Source organism: Geotrypetes seraphini, chromosome 4 (genome assembly GCF_902459505.1).
Source record: "Geotrypetes seraphini chromosome 4, aGeoSer1.1, whole genome shotgun sequence".
Taxonomy (NCBI): Eukaryota; Metazoa; Chordata; class Amphibia; order Gymnophiona; family Dermophiidae; genus Geotrypetes; species Geotrypetes seraphini.
Window position 1 is genome coordinate 103,180,386 of NC_047087.1, and position 22,105 is coordinate 103,202,490.

Consider the following 22,105-nt stretch of genomic DNA (forward strand, 5'->3'; position numbering starts at 1 on the left):
CCCAGTTACAGATTACATACTCACTTTCCATTGGTTTGTCATATTCATCATTTCTATTGGTTGTATGGTCTACATACTTATCACGGAGCCATATTGAAGCATGACATCACCTAGTGTCAAAATCTGACTCCTCTTTATTTTCCCTGACAAGCATTCCTAATACTAAGTTCATTAATTTCTGAGAGTAGGTCCCCTCCTTTCTGAGCTTGATTGTTGTTCTATCAACAGTTCTGCTAATTTTTGGTAGGACATCTTGTTCTGTACTTTTGCTTGAGTTTATCTTCTTGTTTGGATTTGTCTTCTTGACAAGTCTCAAAATGTCCAAGGCTGTTACCGCTGGCAGATAACCAATGTTGTAATAGCAGATGCTTGCCAGCTTTCTGGGGCAAAGATGAATCTCTTACAGAGCATATCATTTCTTGCTGACAGAAACTTGAATTCATAAGCACAATGTCTCTCTTAAAAATATAACTTTTGGGGTCTCATAAGGGTCTTCACCTTCATTCTCATGACGGTCTTACTCCTGATTCTTCCTCACTCCCAATCCCATGATTTCCTCCCCCCGGGCCTACCAAGGTACCTGGTGGTCCATCGAGAGTCTTTGTGGCAGGAGCCAGCCCTTTAGCTCCTGCCTCCTCGTGGCTGCCTTCTAAAATAGCTGCTGCAACCTCTCGCAGCAGCTCACGGCACTACAGGAAATGCCACGAGCAGCTGCGAGAGGTCACAGCAGTTATTTTAGAAGGCAGCCACAGCAGCTATTTTAGAAGGTAGCTGTGAGGAGGCAGGAGCAAGAGGGCCGCGTTCTTGCCACATAGACTCCTGCTGGACCACCAGGTATCTCGGTAGTCCTGGGGGAGGGGGATCATGGGATTGGGAAGGAGGTTAAAGGGTCAGGGCCTGGAGAGCTGCAGCCACATGCAAGAAGTGCTGCATGTGGCTCACGAGCTGCAGGTTGCCGACCCCTGCCTCCTGGCTGAGGATTCTGACTGGGTAAGTTTAAAGAAATAAAAAGGGTGGGGGACTAGAACTGGAACTGAATGAACTGAAACAAGAAGAAACTGCTGGGGAAAAAAGAATTATGATGATAACTGGGTGCATGCTTTCTAGTGAGCATATTCTCATCACAATTAAGGTACATTAAGAGGTTTGGAGATGTAGATAGCGAGAAACAGGCAAACATACAGAAATGAAGATGAAAGTTATACTTGTATGGACAATAACTGAAATCTTCTCAACCCCCAGACCTTCTCAACCTCTCACAACCCTGATAGCAGTGCAATGCAAATTCAGTGGCTCTTCCATAACTTCTTATTAAGTGTAGAAATGAGTTGATTAGAGCATTTTAATAATTTGGATTGTTCGCTCTATCCTGTTTTCATAGGGGTATGATGGCCCTGAGGAATATGGTGCTCCAATTAACACCTTGGATCCATCTCTCAGCTGGAAAGACATATATTGGCTAAAGAACTTGACAAGACTTCCTATTATTGTTAAGGGAGTTTTGACAAAGGAAGATGCAGAGTTGGCTGTGGAGCACGGTGTTCAAGGGATTATCGTGTCCAATCATGGAGGAAGGCAACTGGATGGAGTGCCTGCCACAGTAAGTGTAGCTTTGCCTTGCTCTCACTGGACAGTGGCAACATAGCCTCATGAAATTGGATGCTTTTCTACAGTATATGGGTGTAAAAATTCTAAAGTTGTGAGAAGGAATTGCAGAAATAAATTAGACAAATTACACACTAATGGGAAACAAAATAATCAAAATCATTTCACATATAAATACAAACAATTCAGAATTAATGAAACTCAATTTTCTTTATATATTAATTTTTTTCTCAATTATTCTATTTTAAATATATCTCATATCAGCAGTTATACTAAAATTACATCAATTAAACACCAGCACTGGTTGCCGTACATGAAGAAGGACACAGTACTACTTGAAAGGGTCCAGAGAAGAGCGACTAAGATGGTTAAGGGGCTGGAGGAGTTGTCATACAATGAAAGATTAGAAAAACTGGGCCTTTTCTCCCTCGAACAGAGGAGATTGAGAGGGGACATGATCAAAACATTCAAGGTACTGAGGGAATAGACTTAGTAGATAAGGACAGGTTGTTCACCCTCTCCAAGGTAGGGAGAACGGGAGGGCACTCTCTAAAATTGAAAAGGGGATAGATTCCGTCCGAATGTAAGGAAGTTCTTCTTCACCCAGAGAGTGGTAAAAAACTGGAATGCTCTTCCAGAGTCTGTCACAGGGGAAAACACCCTCCAGGGATTCAACCAGAATGCACTCAGGTTGGGCTAGTCTCAGTTAGGGTGCTGGTCTTTGACCAAAGAGCTGCCGCATGAGCGGACTGCTGGGCATAATGGACCACTAGTCTGACTCAGCAGCGGCAATTCTTATGTTCTTATATTAATCTCTAAACATAAAGTGCATCATTACATATCCCCACAATAATCCCTTGACAGAGCTATAAAGTGAAATAAATTAGAAACAACTTCAAGCAGATCCTTTGATTTTAAATTCTAATGTAAATCTAAAACTTCTTAGTAACTTAATTAAGAATAAATACATTTGAATCAATTTATTTTGTCAAGAACAATTCAGTTGCTATAGAGATGGGGCCTCTGTGATTTCAATAGCTCATACAAAGGGGTGATGAAAAGTTCTCAGCCTAACCAAGAAGAGAATGACGTGGATATGGTTCAATCAATGATCTGAAACCATGTCAAAACATAGAATTTTGTTTCTGCAAATTGGCACTTAACAAAATAACTTTTCAGCTACAGTGGCAAAATAACACTCAGAATTTAGGAAGTTGGTTGGTTGGGCAGAGAACTTTACAGCACTTCCTCATACCTAACTAACGTGACCATTTATTTTTTTCATCAAAACGGGACATCTATTAATATTCAGTCCTGCCCCCATTCCCACCCTAGCCCCACCCCAATCCTGCCCTAGCCCCTCCCCCAATTTATTCCATTCATTTTTCATATACACACAATATCTTATTATTTCATAATGGTAACCATAAAATTTAAAAAAACACAAAGAACCCTATACACAGAGAAAATGTTAATTATCATTTATATTTGGGGGGTTTTCAATGATGTCACCTTAGTAACTATAGAAAAATAGACGAATATAGTGCAAAATATAGACAGCAGATATAAATTCTCAAAACTGACACATTTTTATCACTAAATTGAAAATAAAATCATTTTTCCTACCTTTGCTGTTTGGTGATTTCATGAGTCTCTGATTGCGTTTTCTTCTGACTGTGCATCCTATCTTTCATTTCTTTCTGCACTCAGGCCCAACAATTGTCCCTTTCTAGTCCCTCCCTCCTGCCTTCCTATGTCCTTAGTGTCCCCAGCGCCTCCTTCCTATGTCCTTAGTGCCCCCAGATCCAATGTCAGTTCTCCTTTGTACCTTTGTTCCAGGTGTCCCTCTCTCCCTCTTCTGTTATGATCTTGCCTCTCTCTGCTCTTCCTCAGCGGCTCTCCCCCTCTGTCTGCACCTCCCAAAGTCCTGCTTCTGCCTCCTGTCTTTCCCCTTTGGTCCAGGCCTTTATCTCTCTAGTCTTTCTTCTACTTACAACCCCCCCTTCTCTGCCGTTTTCTCTCCTTCCTTTATCCCTCCTTCCTATGTCCCCTCACTGCCTTCTATCCTTTGTCCCACCCCCTCCCAAAAAGCCTGCCGGCCTACCTCCCCCAAAGCCAGTCTGCCTATCTCCCCCAAAGTCAGCCAGCCTGCCTACTTCCCCCAGAGCCAGCCAGCCAGCCAGCCTGCCTGCCTACCTCCCCCAGAGCATGCCTGCCTGCCTCCCCCAAAGCCTGCCTGCCTACCTCCCCCAAAGCCTGCCTACCTATCTCCCTCCCCCAGAGCCAGCCAGCCAGCCTGCCTGCCTGCCTACCTCCTTTCCCCCTCCCTCCCGTGGAAAACAAAAGCCTCCCTCCAGGTCCGATTTAAACTTCCTCCCCGGTCCACCGCTGCTGCTCATCTGTTGCCACTACTCACACCCGGAAGCCTTCTTCCCGACGTCAATTCTGGACGTCAATTCTGGACGTCAATTCTTCCCGACGTCAATTGATTGGCTGGCCCGGAACGTCCTCTCCGACGTCAGAATTGACGTCGGGAAGAAGACTTCCGGGTGCGAGTAGTGGCAGCAGAGGAGCAGCGGCGGTGGACCAGAGAGAAGTTTAAATCGGGCCTGGAGGGAGGCTTTTTTTTTTTTTTTTGGTGCGGCAGGGGAGGGACAGGAAGCGATCGTCTGTCCCGTTGTCCCCACGCACAGCTTCGGGACGCTGTCCCTGAAAATGGGACATTTTGGCATCCCGAAGCTGTGTGTGTGGACAACGGGACAGGGGATCAAAAAACGGGACTGCCCCGTTCAAAACGGGACATATGGTCACCTTATACATAATTCTTATGGCGATTCAACAAAAAGTATCATAATCTGCAAACAAATCCAGAACTAATATTTATAGCCATGATGTACTTTCAAAACTGACAGCCCAAACTGTTAGGTGCCATCCACTTGTGTTCGAGTCCTAGCAACTTGATGAATTACAGATCTAAAAAAAGATTGGTTTTGTGCTAGTCTGGTAAGGTCCTCCAAGATCATCCCCATGGTTGTTTTCAACATGTCCAGTCATCTGATTGCAGGTTGTCTTCTTTGCTTGGCTCCTAAAATAAACTAAACCTTAAGTTTGTATACCGCATCATCTCCACACTCGTAGAGCTCGGCACGGTTTACAGGGAATGGTATAGAGCAATGTTTTTCAACCTTTTCACACCTATGGACCGGCGGGGGAAAAAAAATTATTTTGTGGACCGGCAAACTACTAGGAATGAAATTTAAAAACTCCGTTTCTGCCCCGTCTCCGCGAGCTCGGTCCTCGCAAACCATCTGATCCCATCCACACAAGCCTCAGTTATGATTGTATACTGAATGTATTTTATTAAAGTATAAAAAGAAACAATATTCTGTACAATTGTCATTTTATAAATACAAATAATACAGAGCAAGGATCAACAAAACCCCTGTCTCCCCTCCCCTTCATATATATTCCCTCTACTATCAAGAAAACTGAATAAGCCAAATTATTACAGAATGATACACAGAAATATCATGCTAACAGAATACCGCAGTCACACATAGCAGGAATAGGGTTAGGGGAGTGCAACTAGGGCAACTGCCCCCCTGGTCAGAGAGAGCCCTAAGCCACTGCCTGGACTTTGCAGTCCCCAGTTATGTCTAACACCAGCTCTAGCAGGATATATGATATATTCTAATCACAAAATAGAAATAAAATTATTTGTTTCTACCTTTTGTTGTCTCTGGTTTCTGCTTTCATCTTCTTTTCACTCTCTTCCTTCCAGCGTCTGCCCTCTCTATCTCTTCAATCCAGCATCTGCCCCTTCCATCTACTGTCTCACCTCTCCCCCTTCCATATGGTATTTGTCTTCTCTCTATGCCCCCCTCCCCTTTCCATCCAGGCTATGCCCCTCTCTCCTTTTTACACGATTCATTCCAGCTTCACTGCTCTCTTCATTTTTATCTCTCCTACACCAGATCTAGCATCTTTGTCCCTCTCAATTTCTCTGCTGACCCCCCTTCCCATCTCATTCCTGTCTCTCCCCTTCCCCTCCTCTAATCTCCCTGCAAGCTGTTTCCTTTCTTTTTTCTTCTCCCTTCCCTCCTCCCCCTGTCCAGCAGTAACTCTCTTCCCTTTCCTTTCCCTCCTCCCCTCTCAGCAGCATCTCTCCTTCTCCCTCCCTCCAGGTCCAGTAGCAGCTGTCCCTTTTTTCCCCTTGCCCAGCAGCTTTCCAGACTCCTTTCCCTCCTCCCCTCCCAGCAGCATCTCTCCTTCTCCCTCTCCAGGTCCAGTAGCAGCTGTCCCTTTTTCCCCTTGCCCAGCAGCTTCCCAGACTCCTTTCCCTCCTCCCCTCCCAGCAGCATCTCTCCTTCTCCCTCTCCAGGTCCAGTAGCAGCTGTCCCTTTTTCCCCTTGCCCAGCAGCTTCCCAGACTCCTTTCCCTCCTCCCCTCCCAGCAGCATCTCTCCTCCCTCTCCAGGTCCAGTAACAGCTGTCCCTTTTTTTTTTTCACCATGCCCAGCAGCTTTCTCCCCTCCCAGCAACTCTCCTTACTTGCCAGCGCTGCGATTCAGTAAGGCAGCCTCGGGTCCTTTGTTGGGTCGCACTGCCTCTGAGGAAAGCGGAAGTTGCATCATCAGAGGCGGCCCGACTCAGCAAAAGCTCCAAGGCTTCCTTCCTGAATCGCTGCGCTTGTAAGGAGAGCCGCTGGGAGGGAAGAAAGCACAGTCTGAGGCTCCCCATTATCTCTCCGGCCCTGTGCTCCTCGATCTTGCCGGTCCTACGTGGACCGGCAGGAAATTGAAGATGTTGATCTCGCCGGTCCTGCGCGGACCGGCAGGAATTTTCTGCGGACTGGCACCGGTCCGCAGACTGGCGGTTGAAGAACTGTGGTATAGAGAAGGAACTCCAATGAGGGATACAGGACAGTATAGAGAAAGTTTAGAGGGACTTAGTATAATAAAGGGGAGTAAATATTACATTTTTGAGAATAGCCAAGTTTTCAGATGTTTTCGGAAAAGTTGGAGGGCGCCCAGATTCCGAATTGGGTAGAAAGGTTATTCCAGAGCTCTGTAATTCTGAAGGAGAGGGATGTCCCTAGTTTTCCTGGATGGGATATGCCTTTTAATGAGGGGAAGGATAGTTTGAATTTTTGGGTGGATCTGGTGTTATTAGGATTCGAGGAATTCCAAGATAGTGGGACGAGGGGAGGAAAGATGCCATGTAAGATCTTGAAAGTTAGGCAAGCGCATTTAAAGTGGACCCTGGAGACTACTGGAAGCCAGTGAAGTTTGGACAGGGGTGGGGAGACATGGTCAAATTTACTTTTTGCGAAGATTAATTTAGCCGCGGTATTCTGAATCCGCTGAAGTCTTTGAAGGCTTTTCTTTGCTAGGCATAAGTAGATGGAATTACAATAGTCTAGTCTGGAAAGGATGATAGATTGTACGAGGACAGCAAAGTGTTGTTGATGGAAGCAGGATCTCGCTTTTCTCAGCATGTGAAGGCTGAAAAAGCATTTTTTTTTATCAAGGAGTTGAGGTGATCGTGGAAGGTTAGTGTAGAGTCAATGATGATGCCCAGAACTTTGCTCCTTCGATCTTCTCAAACATAATGTTGTTCTCCAATTATCTTTCTCTTCTGATAGTGTGACCAAAATAAGACAGCCATAACTTCATCATTTGGGCTTCAAGAGACATAGCTGGTTTGATCTCTTCCAGAATCAATTTGTTAGTTCTTCTGGCAGACCATGGCATGCATAAAAACCTTCTCCAGCACCAAAGCTCAAATGTGTCAATCTTCTTTCTGTCTTGTTTCCATAGGGTCCAGCTTTTGTATCCGTAATTGACCACTGGCTACAGCTGTTAAAATTTGCATGCAGCACCACTCAGTATCCAGATAGCAGCACTGAATATCCTTGCTTACTGTAATTTAACCAACATGGCAAGCATTTAAAAACATACTGACCACAGCTGAATATTGTCCTGCCAGTTTTTAGAGCAAGTCATGCATTAAAGTTGGGTGGCATCATGCATCTTTAAACAACTGATTAGGAAGCCATCTTCCAAAGCTCAAACTTTTGCAAATGGAGGTGGCTATGAATGTCAGGGAAGTAAGCACAATTCCCCCTCAAGCACTCCTCAAAACCCTAGGTCCAAACAAAAGCTTAGTTGGAGCTTGTGCATGACTCCAAGCAGTATTATATGCCAACGGATACATGTATATTTGTCTTTGCTTATCAAATGCACAACCATGTGTACAGTATATTGTGAAGGACTCACTCAAACACAGCACCTTTAAATCTGTGTGTGCTACTATAGATACTAGGGCTGCAAGTTAATCATAGTTAACACTGTGATTAATGCATTATTAATTATGATTAAGAAAATTAATCACGTTGCAGCATCTTCTGTCTCCTTCAAACATCTCTTCTCCTCTCTTCCACTCCCAACCTCTGTAACTAGCAAGATTCAACATCTTTCCTCCCACCCACAGTTCAACATCACCAACCCCCCCTCACACACACACACGCATGCCAGTCTACCTTTAAAAACAGTCTTCTTTTGCTGCAGTATTGCAGACTTGCTGCCTGCAGCTTGGTCTGAAGTTTTCCCTCTGACTGGTCTTGCCCATGCAGAAACAGGAAGTGATGTTAGAGAATGTGGGATGGGCCAGAGGGAGAGCTAAAGAACAGTTTGCAGGCAGTGTATGTGCAACACTGCCACTGATGAGCATCAACAGAAGACCACCTTTAAGGTAGACCAGCTGGAGTGTGTGTGTGGGGGAGGGGGAGGAAGGCAGATGCCAAACTTTGGGTATAGAGAGGGGAGCAACCCATGAGCAGAACTGGAGGAGTAACCAGTAGAATCTATGGCTGAAATGGTGATCTAGAGGGTAAGAGGGAGATCATCAGTCCTTTATGGAAGGGAAGTGGGATAGGATTTGATATACAATACCGCCTTTCAGTGGCTCCACTCAACGTGGTGCTCATATTACATACATGTATTTATTTTGTGCCTACGGCAATGGAAGGTTAAGAGACTTGAACAGAATCACAAGGAACTGCAGTGATAAATAAATAAATAATATACCTTTACTTGTAAGATTAGTAGTGATTACATTTTATTAAATTGAGCAATTAATTGTGGTTAAAAATTTTAATTGAAATGCAGCTCTAATATTTACATAAAGGTAGTGCCTTTTCCACAATCACTACTTTTGCATATATGCGAACAAGTATAAATTTGCTAGTTAAATGTGTATCGTAAATGACACCTTGAGCTTCTAAAATTTACTCCAGAGCATCTACTGAATGTAGAGCTTTGAAGTGAGTGATTCCTTTTCTCCACCCATCATGACTCAGAGGGTAAGAAGCATGTCTTCTCCTTCAACAGAGAGCCCCTTGACAAAGCCTAAAAATAAGGTGCCACTGAGAGGGCTGTGCACCTCTCCCTCACAGTCTAGCATGTACACTACAACGTAGCTCACCATCACCATCTCCCCTTCTCCATCTCCTTCCCACACACATTGTCCAGATCTCTTCTTCCCTATGATAATGAATTTTTGTTAACAATGAACAATACATTGTGTATAATCCACTGAAAAATAATTGTAAAAAAAGAACACCTTTGTTCCAAAACAAATGTACCCACCATATTTGTTTCCGATTGAGATCACTGCATAATTAAAGCTCTTTTCTTTCAGATAGATGCCTTGTCTGAAATTGTGAATGCAGTACAAGGGAGAGTAGAGGTGTATGTAGATGGTGGCATTCGAACAGGAAGTGATGTATTAAAGGCACTAGCACTGGGAGCAAGATGTGTCTTCATTGGACGGCCAATCCTTTGGGGCCTTGCCTATCAGGTAAAAGATAACACTCCTGTATCTGTGTGTCATAATAAAACAGGGTTATGTCTAATTTGAAAATATTTATAGAGGATAATGCCACTCACATATAGAAACTTGTTTTCAGGAGTGCCACTTCTGGGAACTGGACTTCTCCATAGTGTATTACATTAAAGCTCCAGCTGTACAAATATGCAGAAACATGAAACAATGCTATATACTGCCTTGCCATCATATGGTTCTCACATGTCAGGGTATTTTACAAGAGGACACCTATATCAAATTAACAAAAAGTCACCTATTTTAAAGGAAATATAGGTGTCCACATGTCTATAAAATAAGCACCCAGAACCAACCCCAATATCATGGGAAATCTCATACAAAATTACACCTGCTCTGAAAAGTCATAAAAGTCTGCCTCCACTCTATGCATTTACCCATGTATTTTATAAAACACACACATACACTGTAGCTATGTCCCCTGGGCAGTACATATATATGGTTCACACATGAAACATGAAACATGGTTCACAGAAACATGTGTGACCTTATAAACACATATACGGTATAGCCATGTAATTTTGTAAACATCCATTTCTACAGGTAAAACAGGCTTTACATACACACAAAAAAAAGATATTTATAAAATTACCCCATTTGGATACACCATAGCGGTACATTTAATGAAGTCATTAAAATCTACATTGGGAGTTTTAGACAAGAACTCTGAGTAGCGCAGTATGTCAAAACCAAATATATAAAGCGGGATCATAATGAGATTTACATATTCTATGGATAGATTCAATAATATGGAGCTATTCTATATTTTAAAAAGGAATTTCTTGATAAAGATATTTTCTGTGTTACTAAAGCGTTCCTCTTGATACCAGAGATGAGTAGGGAAAACATTCAGAGCATGGCTCTTGGAATTCTTTTATCTCCTTTGTGTGTGTATATATTTGCACACTTGTATGTGTGTGTGTGTATTTGTGTAGACTCATCTTTATATCTGTCTTTGTTTGTGTCTGTGTTGGATGTGTGTGTATGTCTATTCTGTTTTGTTTAGTGTGTGTGTGGGTACTGTGTGTGTATTGCATGTGTATGTATTGTGTGAGTGTAGTGGGTGTATTGTGTAAAGCTATAGTTTAGTAAGAGTAAGGGTAGATGTGAGGGGATGAGGATAGTTCTAGGGAAGGGTTTTCAACCAAGTCTTCAGGACACACCTAGCCAGTAAGGTTTTCAGGAACCCAAAATGAATATGCATTAGATACATTTGCATGCACTACCTCCAGTAGCTCAGGCCCACCCAAAATGCTGGTACCTTTATTATAGCTGGCAGGGATCCCCAAGCTTTGCCAGCAGCAAAGAATAGGGCTTTCTCCTATTTGCTGCAACCAGCAGCAGAGCAGCGGTGTCAACATGCCTGCCATGCCTCCCTGCCCATGCTCGGTTTTTGCACATGCATGAAAACTGTGCATGTGCAGGAGGTGAGAGGGTGGCATGGCATCAGCCTGTGGACAGTGCTGCTACCTGTAGCAAGCAGGGGAATGATCTGTTTGGTCTGTCGGAGGACCTCTTTCAGCTGGTGGGGCTTGGGGATCCACACTAGCTCAGATATTTGTTTTATTTATTGGGGGTTGATGGTGCAGGGACAGACACCTCATCAATGTTTTCCAACCCCCCACCCTACTCCATCCGCTTTCTCCAGCCACCTCCATACTTCATCCATCTTTTTCCCAGCCTCTATCTCTGCACACACACACACTATATACCTTTCTTCCAGCCCCCATATGCCCTTTCTACCTTTTTTTGTTTATAGCTCTGCCTCACCCCACCCCTACTCCCTGCCTTCCCTCTCAGTGCACTTACTGGCTCCTGTATGACAAGAGGAGAAGCTGTACTGCCACACTTTGGCTTGTTTCCTGCTCCTCTGCTGTGCTGGACTTGGTTGCTCTTTTAAGTCTTGCAGGCCTCTGTATAGTGTTCAGCATAAAAGAATCACAAGGGACCAATGCAGCAGAACAGGAAGTAGCCCGAACTCTGGCTGTGCAGCTCCTCCATTTGCCATGCTCTAACGGTAAGTGCGCTGGGAGGAAGGGGAGGCAATCAAAAAGGGACTCTGTGCCACAAAAGCAGACTGCTCAGAATTCTGCACAAACTGTGAAGGTGGGGAATGCTGCAAAAATTCTGCATTGTGCAGAATTTTCCCAGGAGTAATAAAGGACGGTGCCGATGCTCATGTTTATCTAGCAGGGTTCGATCAAGTACCAGTCCAGAAGATAGCATTTTGCAGAGATTGAAAAGTTCACGGACAAAGGGTTATCATATGAAGCTGAGAGGAGAGGCATGCAAAAGGAATGTAAGGAAATGCTTGTTTACTGAAGTAGTGGTAGGCACATGGAGGAGCACCAGCAGAGGTGACAAGAGGCAAAACAGAGGTGAAATTCAACCATGCATGGGATAGGCACAAAGGACCTTAGTGCCATCAGGAGGGAGATAAGACCTATCCCGAAAATAAGCCCTAGCATGATTTTTAACGTTGCTCCTATTATAAGCCCTACCCCCAAAATAGTTAAGATCTTCCCCCCCCTCCCCCGAATGTCCCCGTGGTGCCTGATTAGCTGAAAAAATTGGACTCGTTAATTCAGCAACCCCCATCACTGCTGCTTTAGGAGGTCTCGGAGCAGAGGTATGTCAATCTCACGGTGGGAGAGTCAGTGGGATTCTGCTGCACAAGTGGATGGGTGAGATTGGAGAAATGATACTGCACTTGGAGGGGGGGAGAAAGGAAAGAGGAAGAATTGGGGTAGAGGAGAGGAAGGGAAAGATGACTGTTGTACATGAAAAAAATAAGACATCCCCCAAAATAAGCCCTAGTGTGTTTTTTGGACCCAAAATTAATGACACTGTCTTATTTTCAGCGAAACACGTTAGTTGGACCAACTTTTTCTAGCAACATCTATGTTTCTCTAATCACGAAATGATTCAGCAGATCAATTTTAATACTTGTTCCCTTTTTATATGAGGGTGAAGAAGGAGTTCAGAAAATCCTGCAAATCTTGCATGATGAATTTCGCTTGTCGATGGCCCTTGCTGGTGAGATGCTCATTGTCTGAGATGATATATTTCCTATATTACTTCTGTGGAATGTGGACTAGGCTTCTGAAAAAAAAGCTAGGGAAAAAGTCTTGTGTGTCTGTACAGCATTTTGCAGTGCATTACACTTCTCCATCCATATTCGCTGTGATAGGGGATTAACAGACCCACGAATACAGAAAAACCGCAAATAATAAAAACCATTGTGAATATGGTAAAACCGCGAATAAACATGGTGGGAGACCTGGCCTGTTCCTGAAGAAGAGGCAAAACACGGTGAAGAAAGTGCTGGGAATCAACGATTTTCTCTGTGAACACTTGGAATCAGTGATTTCTCTATGCAAGCTAATGTAATGTGGGGGAGGAGCCAGCAAACTAAAAACCACGAATAATCGAAACTGCGATTGCTGAAACCGCGAATACGGAGGGAGAAGTGTATTACTGGATGTTCTAAATAAGAGATTTGCAAGGTTATGGCTTCTCATCTACATTCTCTTCTAATTTTGCATAATAAATCATTGATATGGCATCTTCTTTTCTTTTTCCTGTCTCAATTATTTTTGGCTGTCTTATCCTCCTTTTACTTCTGGTCTCTTAGCAGAAAATCTTCTCCCAAAATAAATTTAGTACATGACTGACCAGCTTTCCAGGGCTGATAGTGTAGTGTCCCATTCAATTCTTCTATATGGACTTTCTATCATCATAAAAACCATTGCAAGACACAGAGCTCTGCAGGGCATATCGGTCCTAGAAAGCTAAATGTTATATGCACATATGATTTTTATCCCAAAATATATAGGAACCATTTAAACACAAATTCTCAGGATTTAGAATTACACTTTATGCTTTTTTTCTCTCTCTTTTGTTTTTGCTCTCAGGCTTCATTGGTGCCACAATGCTAAATAATTCTCGTTGTTTTAAGATTCACACACCCACCTCATCACCAGCCTTTAACATTTCTCATTAAAACTTTTCTAGTGCCATCAACACTTTTACTTTTTACTTCATATATCATTGAAAGCTTAACATGAAGCCTTTAATGATATATGAAGTAAAAAGTAAAAGTGTTGATAGCACTAGAAAAGATTTTTCCTGAGGCTTTTACCTTGTGACAGGCCGAGCGGTCATCTCCCATCAGTTTAACTTTGTACCACATCCAAAACAGTTGGATTCTCTAACATTCTCTTCAGTGAATCAAGCCCTAAGGTGAAACTCTTTTATTTTAATCAACTTCGTTGATGGAAGACTGAAAATAATTAACTGAACTTTTCTACAAGGCATTAAGATTCAGATTGTATTACCTCATCCTTTTTTTCCCACTTTTCCGACAAAGTGGACTTCAGTGGCTGGTACAATTCTCTCATTTTCCTTGCACTGTTATCAGAAAACCAGTCTTTTCCTGGGCTGTGTGACCTATTACAGTGCCCACTGTGTTTGCATGATTGACTTATTTTCAAAGTATTACACAGGTACTGTGCTAATATATAGTAAGGCACTTCAACAAAGCTCACTGGAACTTGCAGAGTTGACTCATGAAAGAATTATTTATAGTTAGCTATGTACCTTTTTTAACTCTTATCTAAACTGCAAACAGATCAGTGACCTGCTAGAGTGGTTCTCAGACAGATCCTCCTTCTTCCTTCCAACTGGTCTGGTTTTCAGGATATATCTAATGAACAAGTATGATCTATTTATTCCACACTTTGGGTTTAAGAACCAGATTAATGTATTAAAACAGGGGTATCCAACCTCGGTTTTCGCCAGGTCGAGTTCTTGGGATTTCCACAATAAATATGCATAGAGTTACCAGATGTCTGGCAAAACCCAGACATGTCCTCTTTTTAGAGGACTGTCTGGGTGCCTGGGGGCAGTGGCGTAGTAAGGGTAGGAGGTGCCCTCCCTTCCCCCCACCGCATACCTCTTAATTTTCACCACTTCGAGTAGCTTTTCTACAGCATGCTCTTTGTATCAGCTTTGGATTTCCCTCTGACATCACTTCCTGGCCCCTTGACCTGGAAGTGATTCAGAGGGGAACCAGGCTCACGCGAGCAGGAGAAGTTGCTCGTGGTAGTGAAGATTGACAGAAGTATGGGGTAAAGGGGTGGGATGGCACGAGCGTGGCATGGTGTTGCAGGGCAGGGTGGAGAGGTTCCAGCGCCCCCACTGACACAGCACCCAGGGTGGTCTGCCCCCCATCCCTTACTATGCCACTACCTGGAGGGATTCCCAAAACCCAGCAGTTTGTCCAGGTTTTGGAAGGCCCCAAGCTTGGGGCAATGTTTGGAGGGCATCCGAGCATGCACAGATGCAACGCAACATCATGACATCACATCCATTCATGCTCAGAGACCCTCCAGATGTGGCCCCAAGCTCGGGGAAGAAGAGACAAAGTTCATGTAGGGGTGGGGCTAGGGGTTGACTAGGGTGGAGCTTGGGGTGGAATGGAGCAAATAAAATCTGGTAACTCTAGGTATAGAAACATAGAGGGGAAATAATTGGCATAAAGAGGAGAATAGAGACAAGGACACAAAGGGAGATGCTGCATGGACATACAGGAGCAATGCCAGACATGGGAGGGGGTATATGGACACAGAGGGAAGGTTCTAGATATTGAGAATAATGGGAACAAAGAAGGGAGATGCTGAACTTGGAGGACAAAGGAACACATGGGAAGGGTTAGGGATATAGAGTAGTGATAATAAATGTGGGGAGATGGACACAGGGGAGATGCTGGACAGGGAAGTATATAGGGGACACAGAGAAGGGAAAGATTAAACAAAGATGAAAGATGAATAGTTAGCATATAGAAAGAAAAAATGTCAAATGAGCAGGAGACCCTGGCGAGTGAATCAAGAGAAAACGGAGGAAAATAGAAACCAGAGCCTGGGACCAACATGAATTTAAAAATAAAATGACCAGACAACAAAAGGTAGAGAAAATAATTTTATTTGCTCATTTGTGATTAGAATATGAAAGAATTGAAATGTTTATCCTGCCAGTGCTAGTTTTAAACACAGGGGGGCAGAACTTTGTGAGGAGATCACAAAGCCTACTACCAGGCCATGCCTCCTTCAACTTCCAGCAGGCAGAGGGCTCTCTCTCTGGCTAAGGGACAATTGCCCTAGTTTCACTCTAACACCATCCCTGGCATATGTGATCTTTATATTTTGCACAGTATTGAAGGAAATTGATCTTTCTTTGGTACTGTACTACATGGAAGGTTTGGCTTCATGGGATATTGGTTTAATTTATGTGTATCATTTTATGTATTTGGCATTTGTGTTCTCTGTGTGTGACTGAGGTATTCTGTTAGAATGAATTTTCTACATAGCAATCTTTTAGTAATTTAGCTTGTTCAGTAATCCCGATAGTGAAGGGGATATTTGTGAGGGGAAACAGATTTTGAAGATCCTTGTTCTGTACTGTATTTGTGATTTATAAAACAGTTATACAGAATATTGTTTATTTTTGTACTTTAATAAAATTATTAAAATATAAAATCATAACTGTTTGAGGCTTGTGCAGATGGAATCAAACTGAGTTCGTGAAGAAGAGGCAGGGACAGGGACAGAGCTCATGGGGACAGGGACAGAGACAAACTCTATGGGGGGGTGGCCTGACAGTTCCCTCGTACTCCTCTGGGCTTCCATTTGAATCTGAAAAAGGACAGTAACATGACATTAGGAAACTTCCATTGCAACTGCCTGGGGTTCTTTCCCCCCCCCCCTTTTTATTATTATTATTATTATTATTTTGTAGTCCAGTCATTGAAGTGACAGCCTTCATCCAGTGTTCAAACACAAACTTCAGTCACCCTGCAGTCATGGTCCTGAATCTGAGCACTGCACACTGATTGTGCCTGCCTCTCTAGTGTCCCCAATCCCAGCTGGACCAGGGAATGCTGGTCTTCTGCATTGCAGCGTTACAGAGCTACCTGTATACCTTCCTGTGTGTCTCTTCCTTTCTCCCTGTGCTGTGTTCAATATTTCACTCCCGCCTCCTTTATCCGCTTAGTATTGCATCGCTCTTTCCCTTCCCTTCTGCTCCCCCCCCAGATCCAGCACCTCTTTACCTTCCCTTTAGCAGCCCCCTCCATCTTCCCTCTAGCTCCAGCCTTCCTCTACACAGAGCTCCAGCACTCTTCTCCCTTTCCTTCAACACCAGCACCCATCTCCCTTCAGTTCCAGACCCTCCCTCCAGTGGATCCAGCACATCTCTCCCTTCTGTCCAACTCCAGTCCTCCTCCTTCAGGTCCTGCAGCTCTCTCCCTTCTCTTCAGTTCTTGGCCCCCCCCCATGAGTCCAGCACCATTCTCCCTTCTCTTCAGCAGCAGCCCCCCTTGTACTCTTCTATCCATTCCCAGCCTCCCCACCTATGCCTTTTTCTCCAGCACCAACCCCTCTCTACCTTGCCTTCCTTCCGACCTTCCAGCAGGTCCAGCTCCCTCGCAAGTCCAACAGCTCCAACACTGCTCCCTGTGTCCAGTGCCCAGTGCTACCATCACCTACCTCCTGTGTCTGGTGCTTACTTCTTCCATTCAGCACTGCACGGCCTTCTATCTCTCCCTGCTGTGAGGCTTCTTTCCTCCCTTCTGCTGGAACATACCTTCCGGAGCCAGCCAATCCCACACAAACCTGCTCGTGACCTTTACTCTGCTTAGTTCCTCCATATGAAGCATCTTCCTGTCTTTGTGAAAACAGGAAGGTGCATCATAAGGACAGGACCCGGCAGAGGGGAAGCCACGAGCAGTCCTGTATGGGATCAGCTGGCTCCGGAAGGTATGTGCCGGCAGGAGGGAGGGAGAAAGGAAAGAAGACCTGGGGAATGCTAAGAACAAGGGTTTTTTTGCTCCCGCAGTAAACGGCTCAAATTTTTTTCCCGTTCCCGTGGTTTTACCATGGGGACGGGTCACTGTGTTATTCTCTAACACACACACAAACAAATGCTTTATATCTGGCATGCTATAATCTGATATTCACGTGTTTGTACTCTGTGTTCTTGGTGCTCTAGAAATTGTTCCGTACACTGTGATAATGCAGTCTCCTATTCCTGTGCTAATGATGCAGCAATGGTGCCTAGACGATGCTAAACAACTGTTTAAATGATTATTTTAGGCTGCAAAAATATCTCTGAAATCAACCGGAACCTTGTGCAGTTTTCCAAGCTGTAGAATTTTACCCAACACCAAGGAAACTGCCAGCAGTGAAGGAAGAGCATCAGAAGAAAAGAAGCATTCATTCCAGTGCTCATTTCCATTCTGTGTAAAGAAACATGAACTGTGAACAGTAAAAAGGTTCCACTTCCAAAATGAATATGTTTGAATAATTTTTGTGTTTCTAAATCAGTTTAAGGCAAGGTCAAACACAGTATAAAGGATCTCAATACAGTTTCCTAGAACAAATGGGTCATTTCTTGTATTTCTTAATAGAATAAAGAGAACTATAAATCCCAAAATGGTGTGGTATGAGTAATGTGACCTTACATCCCGTTTTGAATGGGACCATCCTGTTTTTAAGCAGCCTGTCCTGTTGTCCCCAAGCACAGCACGCTGAAATGTCCCGTTTTTGAGCAACCCACTGCAGTGTTCTCCCTAGTGCAGGGGTGCCCAAAACATTGAAGGCAATGTGAGTCGATTGCCTGTGAACAACACCAACGCAGGAACAGATCAGGTGCGTGCAGCGACTGCACAAGCCTTTCCCCCTCCCCCCCTCCCCCGATGTCAATTCTGATGTTGGAGAAGAAGTTCTGGGCCAGCCAATCGATACCTTGCTGACCCAGAACTTCCTCTCCGATGTCAGAATTGATGTCGGGGGGAAGGCTTGTGCAGTTGTTGCACACACCTGGCCAGTTATTGCATTGGTGGTGGTGGCGGCTTGGGGGGGGGGCAGGGAGAGAGAAAAAGACAGAAAGAAAGGGGGACAGGGAGAGAGAAAGAAAGAAAGGATGCACAGTCAGAAGGAAGTGCAACTAGAGACTCACCAGACTATAAAGGTAGGAAAAATGATTTTATTTTCAATTTAGTGATCAAAATGTGTCAGTTTTGAAAATTTATATCTGCTGTCTATATTTGGCACTATACTGTATTTGCCTATTTTTCTATAGTTGTTACTCTGGTGACATTACATATTTTAAAGTCATCTGTCTTTACCTCTTTGAAAAAAGCCCGAATATAAATGATAATTAACATTTTCTCTGCATACAGTGTGCTTTGTGGTTTTTAAAAAAAAAATTTTATGATTACCATTATGAATTAATAAGATATTGTGTGTACATGAAAAATGAATGGAAGAAATTGGGGGCGGGACTGAAAATTAGTAGATGTCCCATTTTGAGGAAAAAAATAAATGGTCACGTAAGGTATGAGTTAAGAAGAAAGCAGTCCAAGGAAAGAAACTGAATAAAAGTAGGGAAGCTATATTGCACACAGTTCTGCGATATCACTGTTTAAGATCACATACTAAATTGCTATAAGCACTGCAGGAATGGCCCAGTACTGCAACAAATTTTTTCTGGCAATTCCGGTCCATATGCAAATTAGTTTCATGGCAATATTTTTGTGGTAGTCAACAGAAAAGATGAATGTTATTCTAAATATATCTTAGTTAAGATTCAAATAAAATCAGCAATTTGTGTTATTTTATGCAAGTTTGCTACAGTGTGTCCAGAAAGCTAATGTAGCCAGTTCGATAAAAGAGATTATGTGCCTACTTTTCTTTATACAATACTAATGTAACCTGGTATGTACACACATATGCGTTTAGTGCAAATAATTATCACAGCTGTAGAGCTGGTGTAAATGCTCACATCGAGAATGGGGAGATACCCGTGTAACTTCTAAAAGTTATGCTCATCGGCATATGTCCTAGTCATGCTTTGCCCATGTGAACACCCACCTGTAAAGTACACACGCCAATCTAGAACACCTAGTAGAAGTGGCATGTGGTGAGGACTTTCGGGGATTCAGTGAATCCCCAGCTCTACAGCCCTGCTTTTTTTTGGGGGGGGGGTTTACTTTTTATTTGATGCAGTGTGACTGGGTAAGCAGGCTGCCTATTCCAACAAATCAAACTGCATCAAGAAAAAAGAAAACAAAACAAAAAAAAAAAAGCAGGGCTCTTGGGCTGAGGATTCTCCAAGCCCCCTGAAGGCCCTGACAGTATTGAACTGAGTTTGATTGGCTTAGCAGCATCTGCCTGTTGCCTGCTCAACCAATGAAATTCAGAGCAATGCCCTAAGGGCCTTTAGGGGGTGGGACAGATCCCCTGAAGGCCCTGACCGCATGCCATTGCCTGGTAGACCAACCAGTGACACACACACTTCAGAGGTCATTTGAGCTATAGCTGTTGGCTATGTTCCCTCTAAGCCACTGTTCTTCAATGCAAGGCCCGGTGGCCAAAGGCAGCCTTGAAGGCCTCTGGGGTGGCCATCATTATCATTCTGGCTTTTTTTCTGATGCTTTCTGCCTCTCTAACAAGTTCATGACAGAAAGGGGGAAATAGATGGGAAGAAGAGCCTCATGCTTGAAGGACAAGGCATTTCTCAGTAAGCGAAGAGAATGCTTTTAGAAATGTCCATCTCCTACGGTCAGCAGTGTCAAAACCTTGCATGGAAAGATATCTGGTGGCTGTCCTTCAGCTCATTGGATCCAAAGTAGCCCCAACTTAAAAATTAGGGCTCCTTTTACTACGCTGTGCTAGCAGTTTTAGCGGTTTTAGCCGCACGCGCTAGATGCTAATGCCTCCATTGAGCTGGCGTTAGTTTTTCTGCATAGCGCGGGGGTTAGCACACGCTAAAAACGCTACCGCAGCATAGTAAAGGAGCCCTTAGTGAAGACCACTGCTCTATGTGGAACACGTGAACAATCACTCATACAACCCAACCCAACCCAACTTTCAAACAAAATTAAACTATAAAAAATTAATGTAATTAAAGTAAACTAAATCAATTACCATATGTGTGATTTTTTTTGTGTGTGTGTGTGTGCTTTATACAGAAATATATTGCTAATACTGGGATCAATTTTATTTTGGGGATTTTTAGAACCTGTTGCTTACATGAAAACAATTGGCCACTCCTTAAAAGGAGCGTTAGCTGTTGGCATCCAGTTTCTGGGCATAGGACCAGGTAAGGCTGGGATGCCAAGGGATGGATGATTAATACTGTCTTTTTAGAACCTACTCCAGATTTTGTTACAAAGTAAAAAAAAGTTTACTGTGCATCCAGCAAATATGCTAGAAAAACTATGATAAGGATGCACAGTACAAATTATCAAAGATTACAACTACAGCTATAGCAGTGACCCACTACTGATAGAGAAAGTTCTGTAATATTTCATACCTAATCCTCTTCATATTCCTTAGATACTGTCACAGGATCTTTGGGCGGTGCACCTGTTGGATTTTTAGTGTCATTTGAGATAATCGCTAAATTTAGTGCATGGCAAAGCGATGTTAGGGCATCGATCTGTGGACTAGTTTTAATATTAATGGCCTCGTTGTAATACTAATGAGGTCATATGCATGGCAGAGTCAGAGAATGTGCAAACGCTCAGAAAAGCACGCGGTGGGCCACTGTGTACATCAGGTCGGCAAATTCGATCATCGCTAAAACCGTCAAACTGGTTTAGCGACAATCGTTAGACGATCGGGCCAAAGTTCATTAGTGTCCAGACACAGAACAGTCTCTCCCCATCAGCCGATGGAGAAGAAAGAAAAGCAAATACGAAAAGAAGCCTTCCTGGTTGTCATGCATACCAGTTGCACAACTGACCTTCCCAAGTTCAGACTTGAATTTCTCCAAGCCCAAACTCTACTGAGTCCAGTTTGCACAGTTTCTGTTTCTCGCTGTTCACAGGTGACACATAAGGGCCAATCAGGACCTGTCCAAAGGCTATTGTCAGACACACAGAAGAATAGTGAATAAGCTTCTTGTAGATGAATCCTCTGGTCAGACAGCATGTCTCACCATTATGATAACAGAACAAGACACAGTTCATAGCATTGCCTGCAAAACTCACTCCTCCACATCTTCAGAGAGCAAGAGGGGCCCAGTGCTGGTAGATGATCTTGGCTGTGAACACACACATCTTGTAAACAAGTCCATAATGCTTTGGGAGAGAAAAGATAGTTCGTAGCCTGAGTTAGGCCTCAAGCCTCTTAAAGGTAAAGCAGGGATATCCCTAAATTCCTTTTTCTGGAGCCATATGGTAACCCTAAGCCTAGCATTCTTCTGGCTTTAGCCACAGCCTTATTACAATTTTTCACCACCTTGAAATTCTCAGACACTATCATCCCAAGGTTTCTCTCCAGATCCATGAGCATAAGTCTCTTGTCTCCTAGTATATACTGCTCCAGGATTTTCTTCTGTGAAGACAGAAAAGAAGTATAGTAAAACCTTGGTTTACGAGCATAATTCGTTCCATGCTTGTAATCCAAAACACTCGTATATCAAAGCTAATTTCCCCATAAGAAATAATGGAAACTGAGATGATTCATTCCACAACCCCAAAACTTTAATACAAAATACTGTATGTATTTGTATTGTAAGTCCTCGCTCGTTTAGAA

General features: G+C 43.5%; 1 protein-coding gene across 1 annotated transcript in view; it reads left to right on the forward strand.

Annotated features, from left to right (window-relative positions):
• LOC117360007 (hydroxyacid oxidase 2-like) overlaps nucleotides 1–18,476 on the forward strand; it is a 43,491-nt gene extending 25,015 nt beyond the window's left edge. Inside the window, exons 5-8 of the mRNA XM_033943540.1 lie at nucleotides 1,382–1,600; nucleotides 9,306–9,464; nucleotides 12,473–12,542; nucleotides 17,657–18,476. Coding sequence (XP_033799431.1) covers nucleotides 1,382–1,600; nucleotides 9,306–9,464; nucleotides 12,473–12,542; nucleotides 17,657–17,712 — 504 coding nt within the window. The 3' untranslated portion in view covers nucleotides 17,713–18,476. The remainder of the gene's footprint in view (nucleotides 1–1,381; nucleotides 1,601–9,305; nucleotides 9,465–12,472; nucleotides 12,543–17,656) is intronic.
• Nucleotides 18,477–22,105: the final 3,629 nt, after the last annotated feature.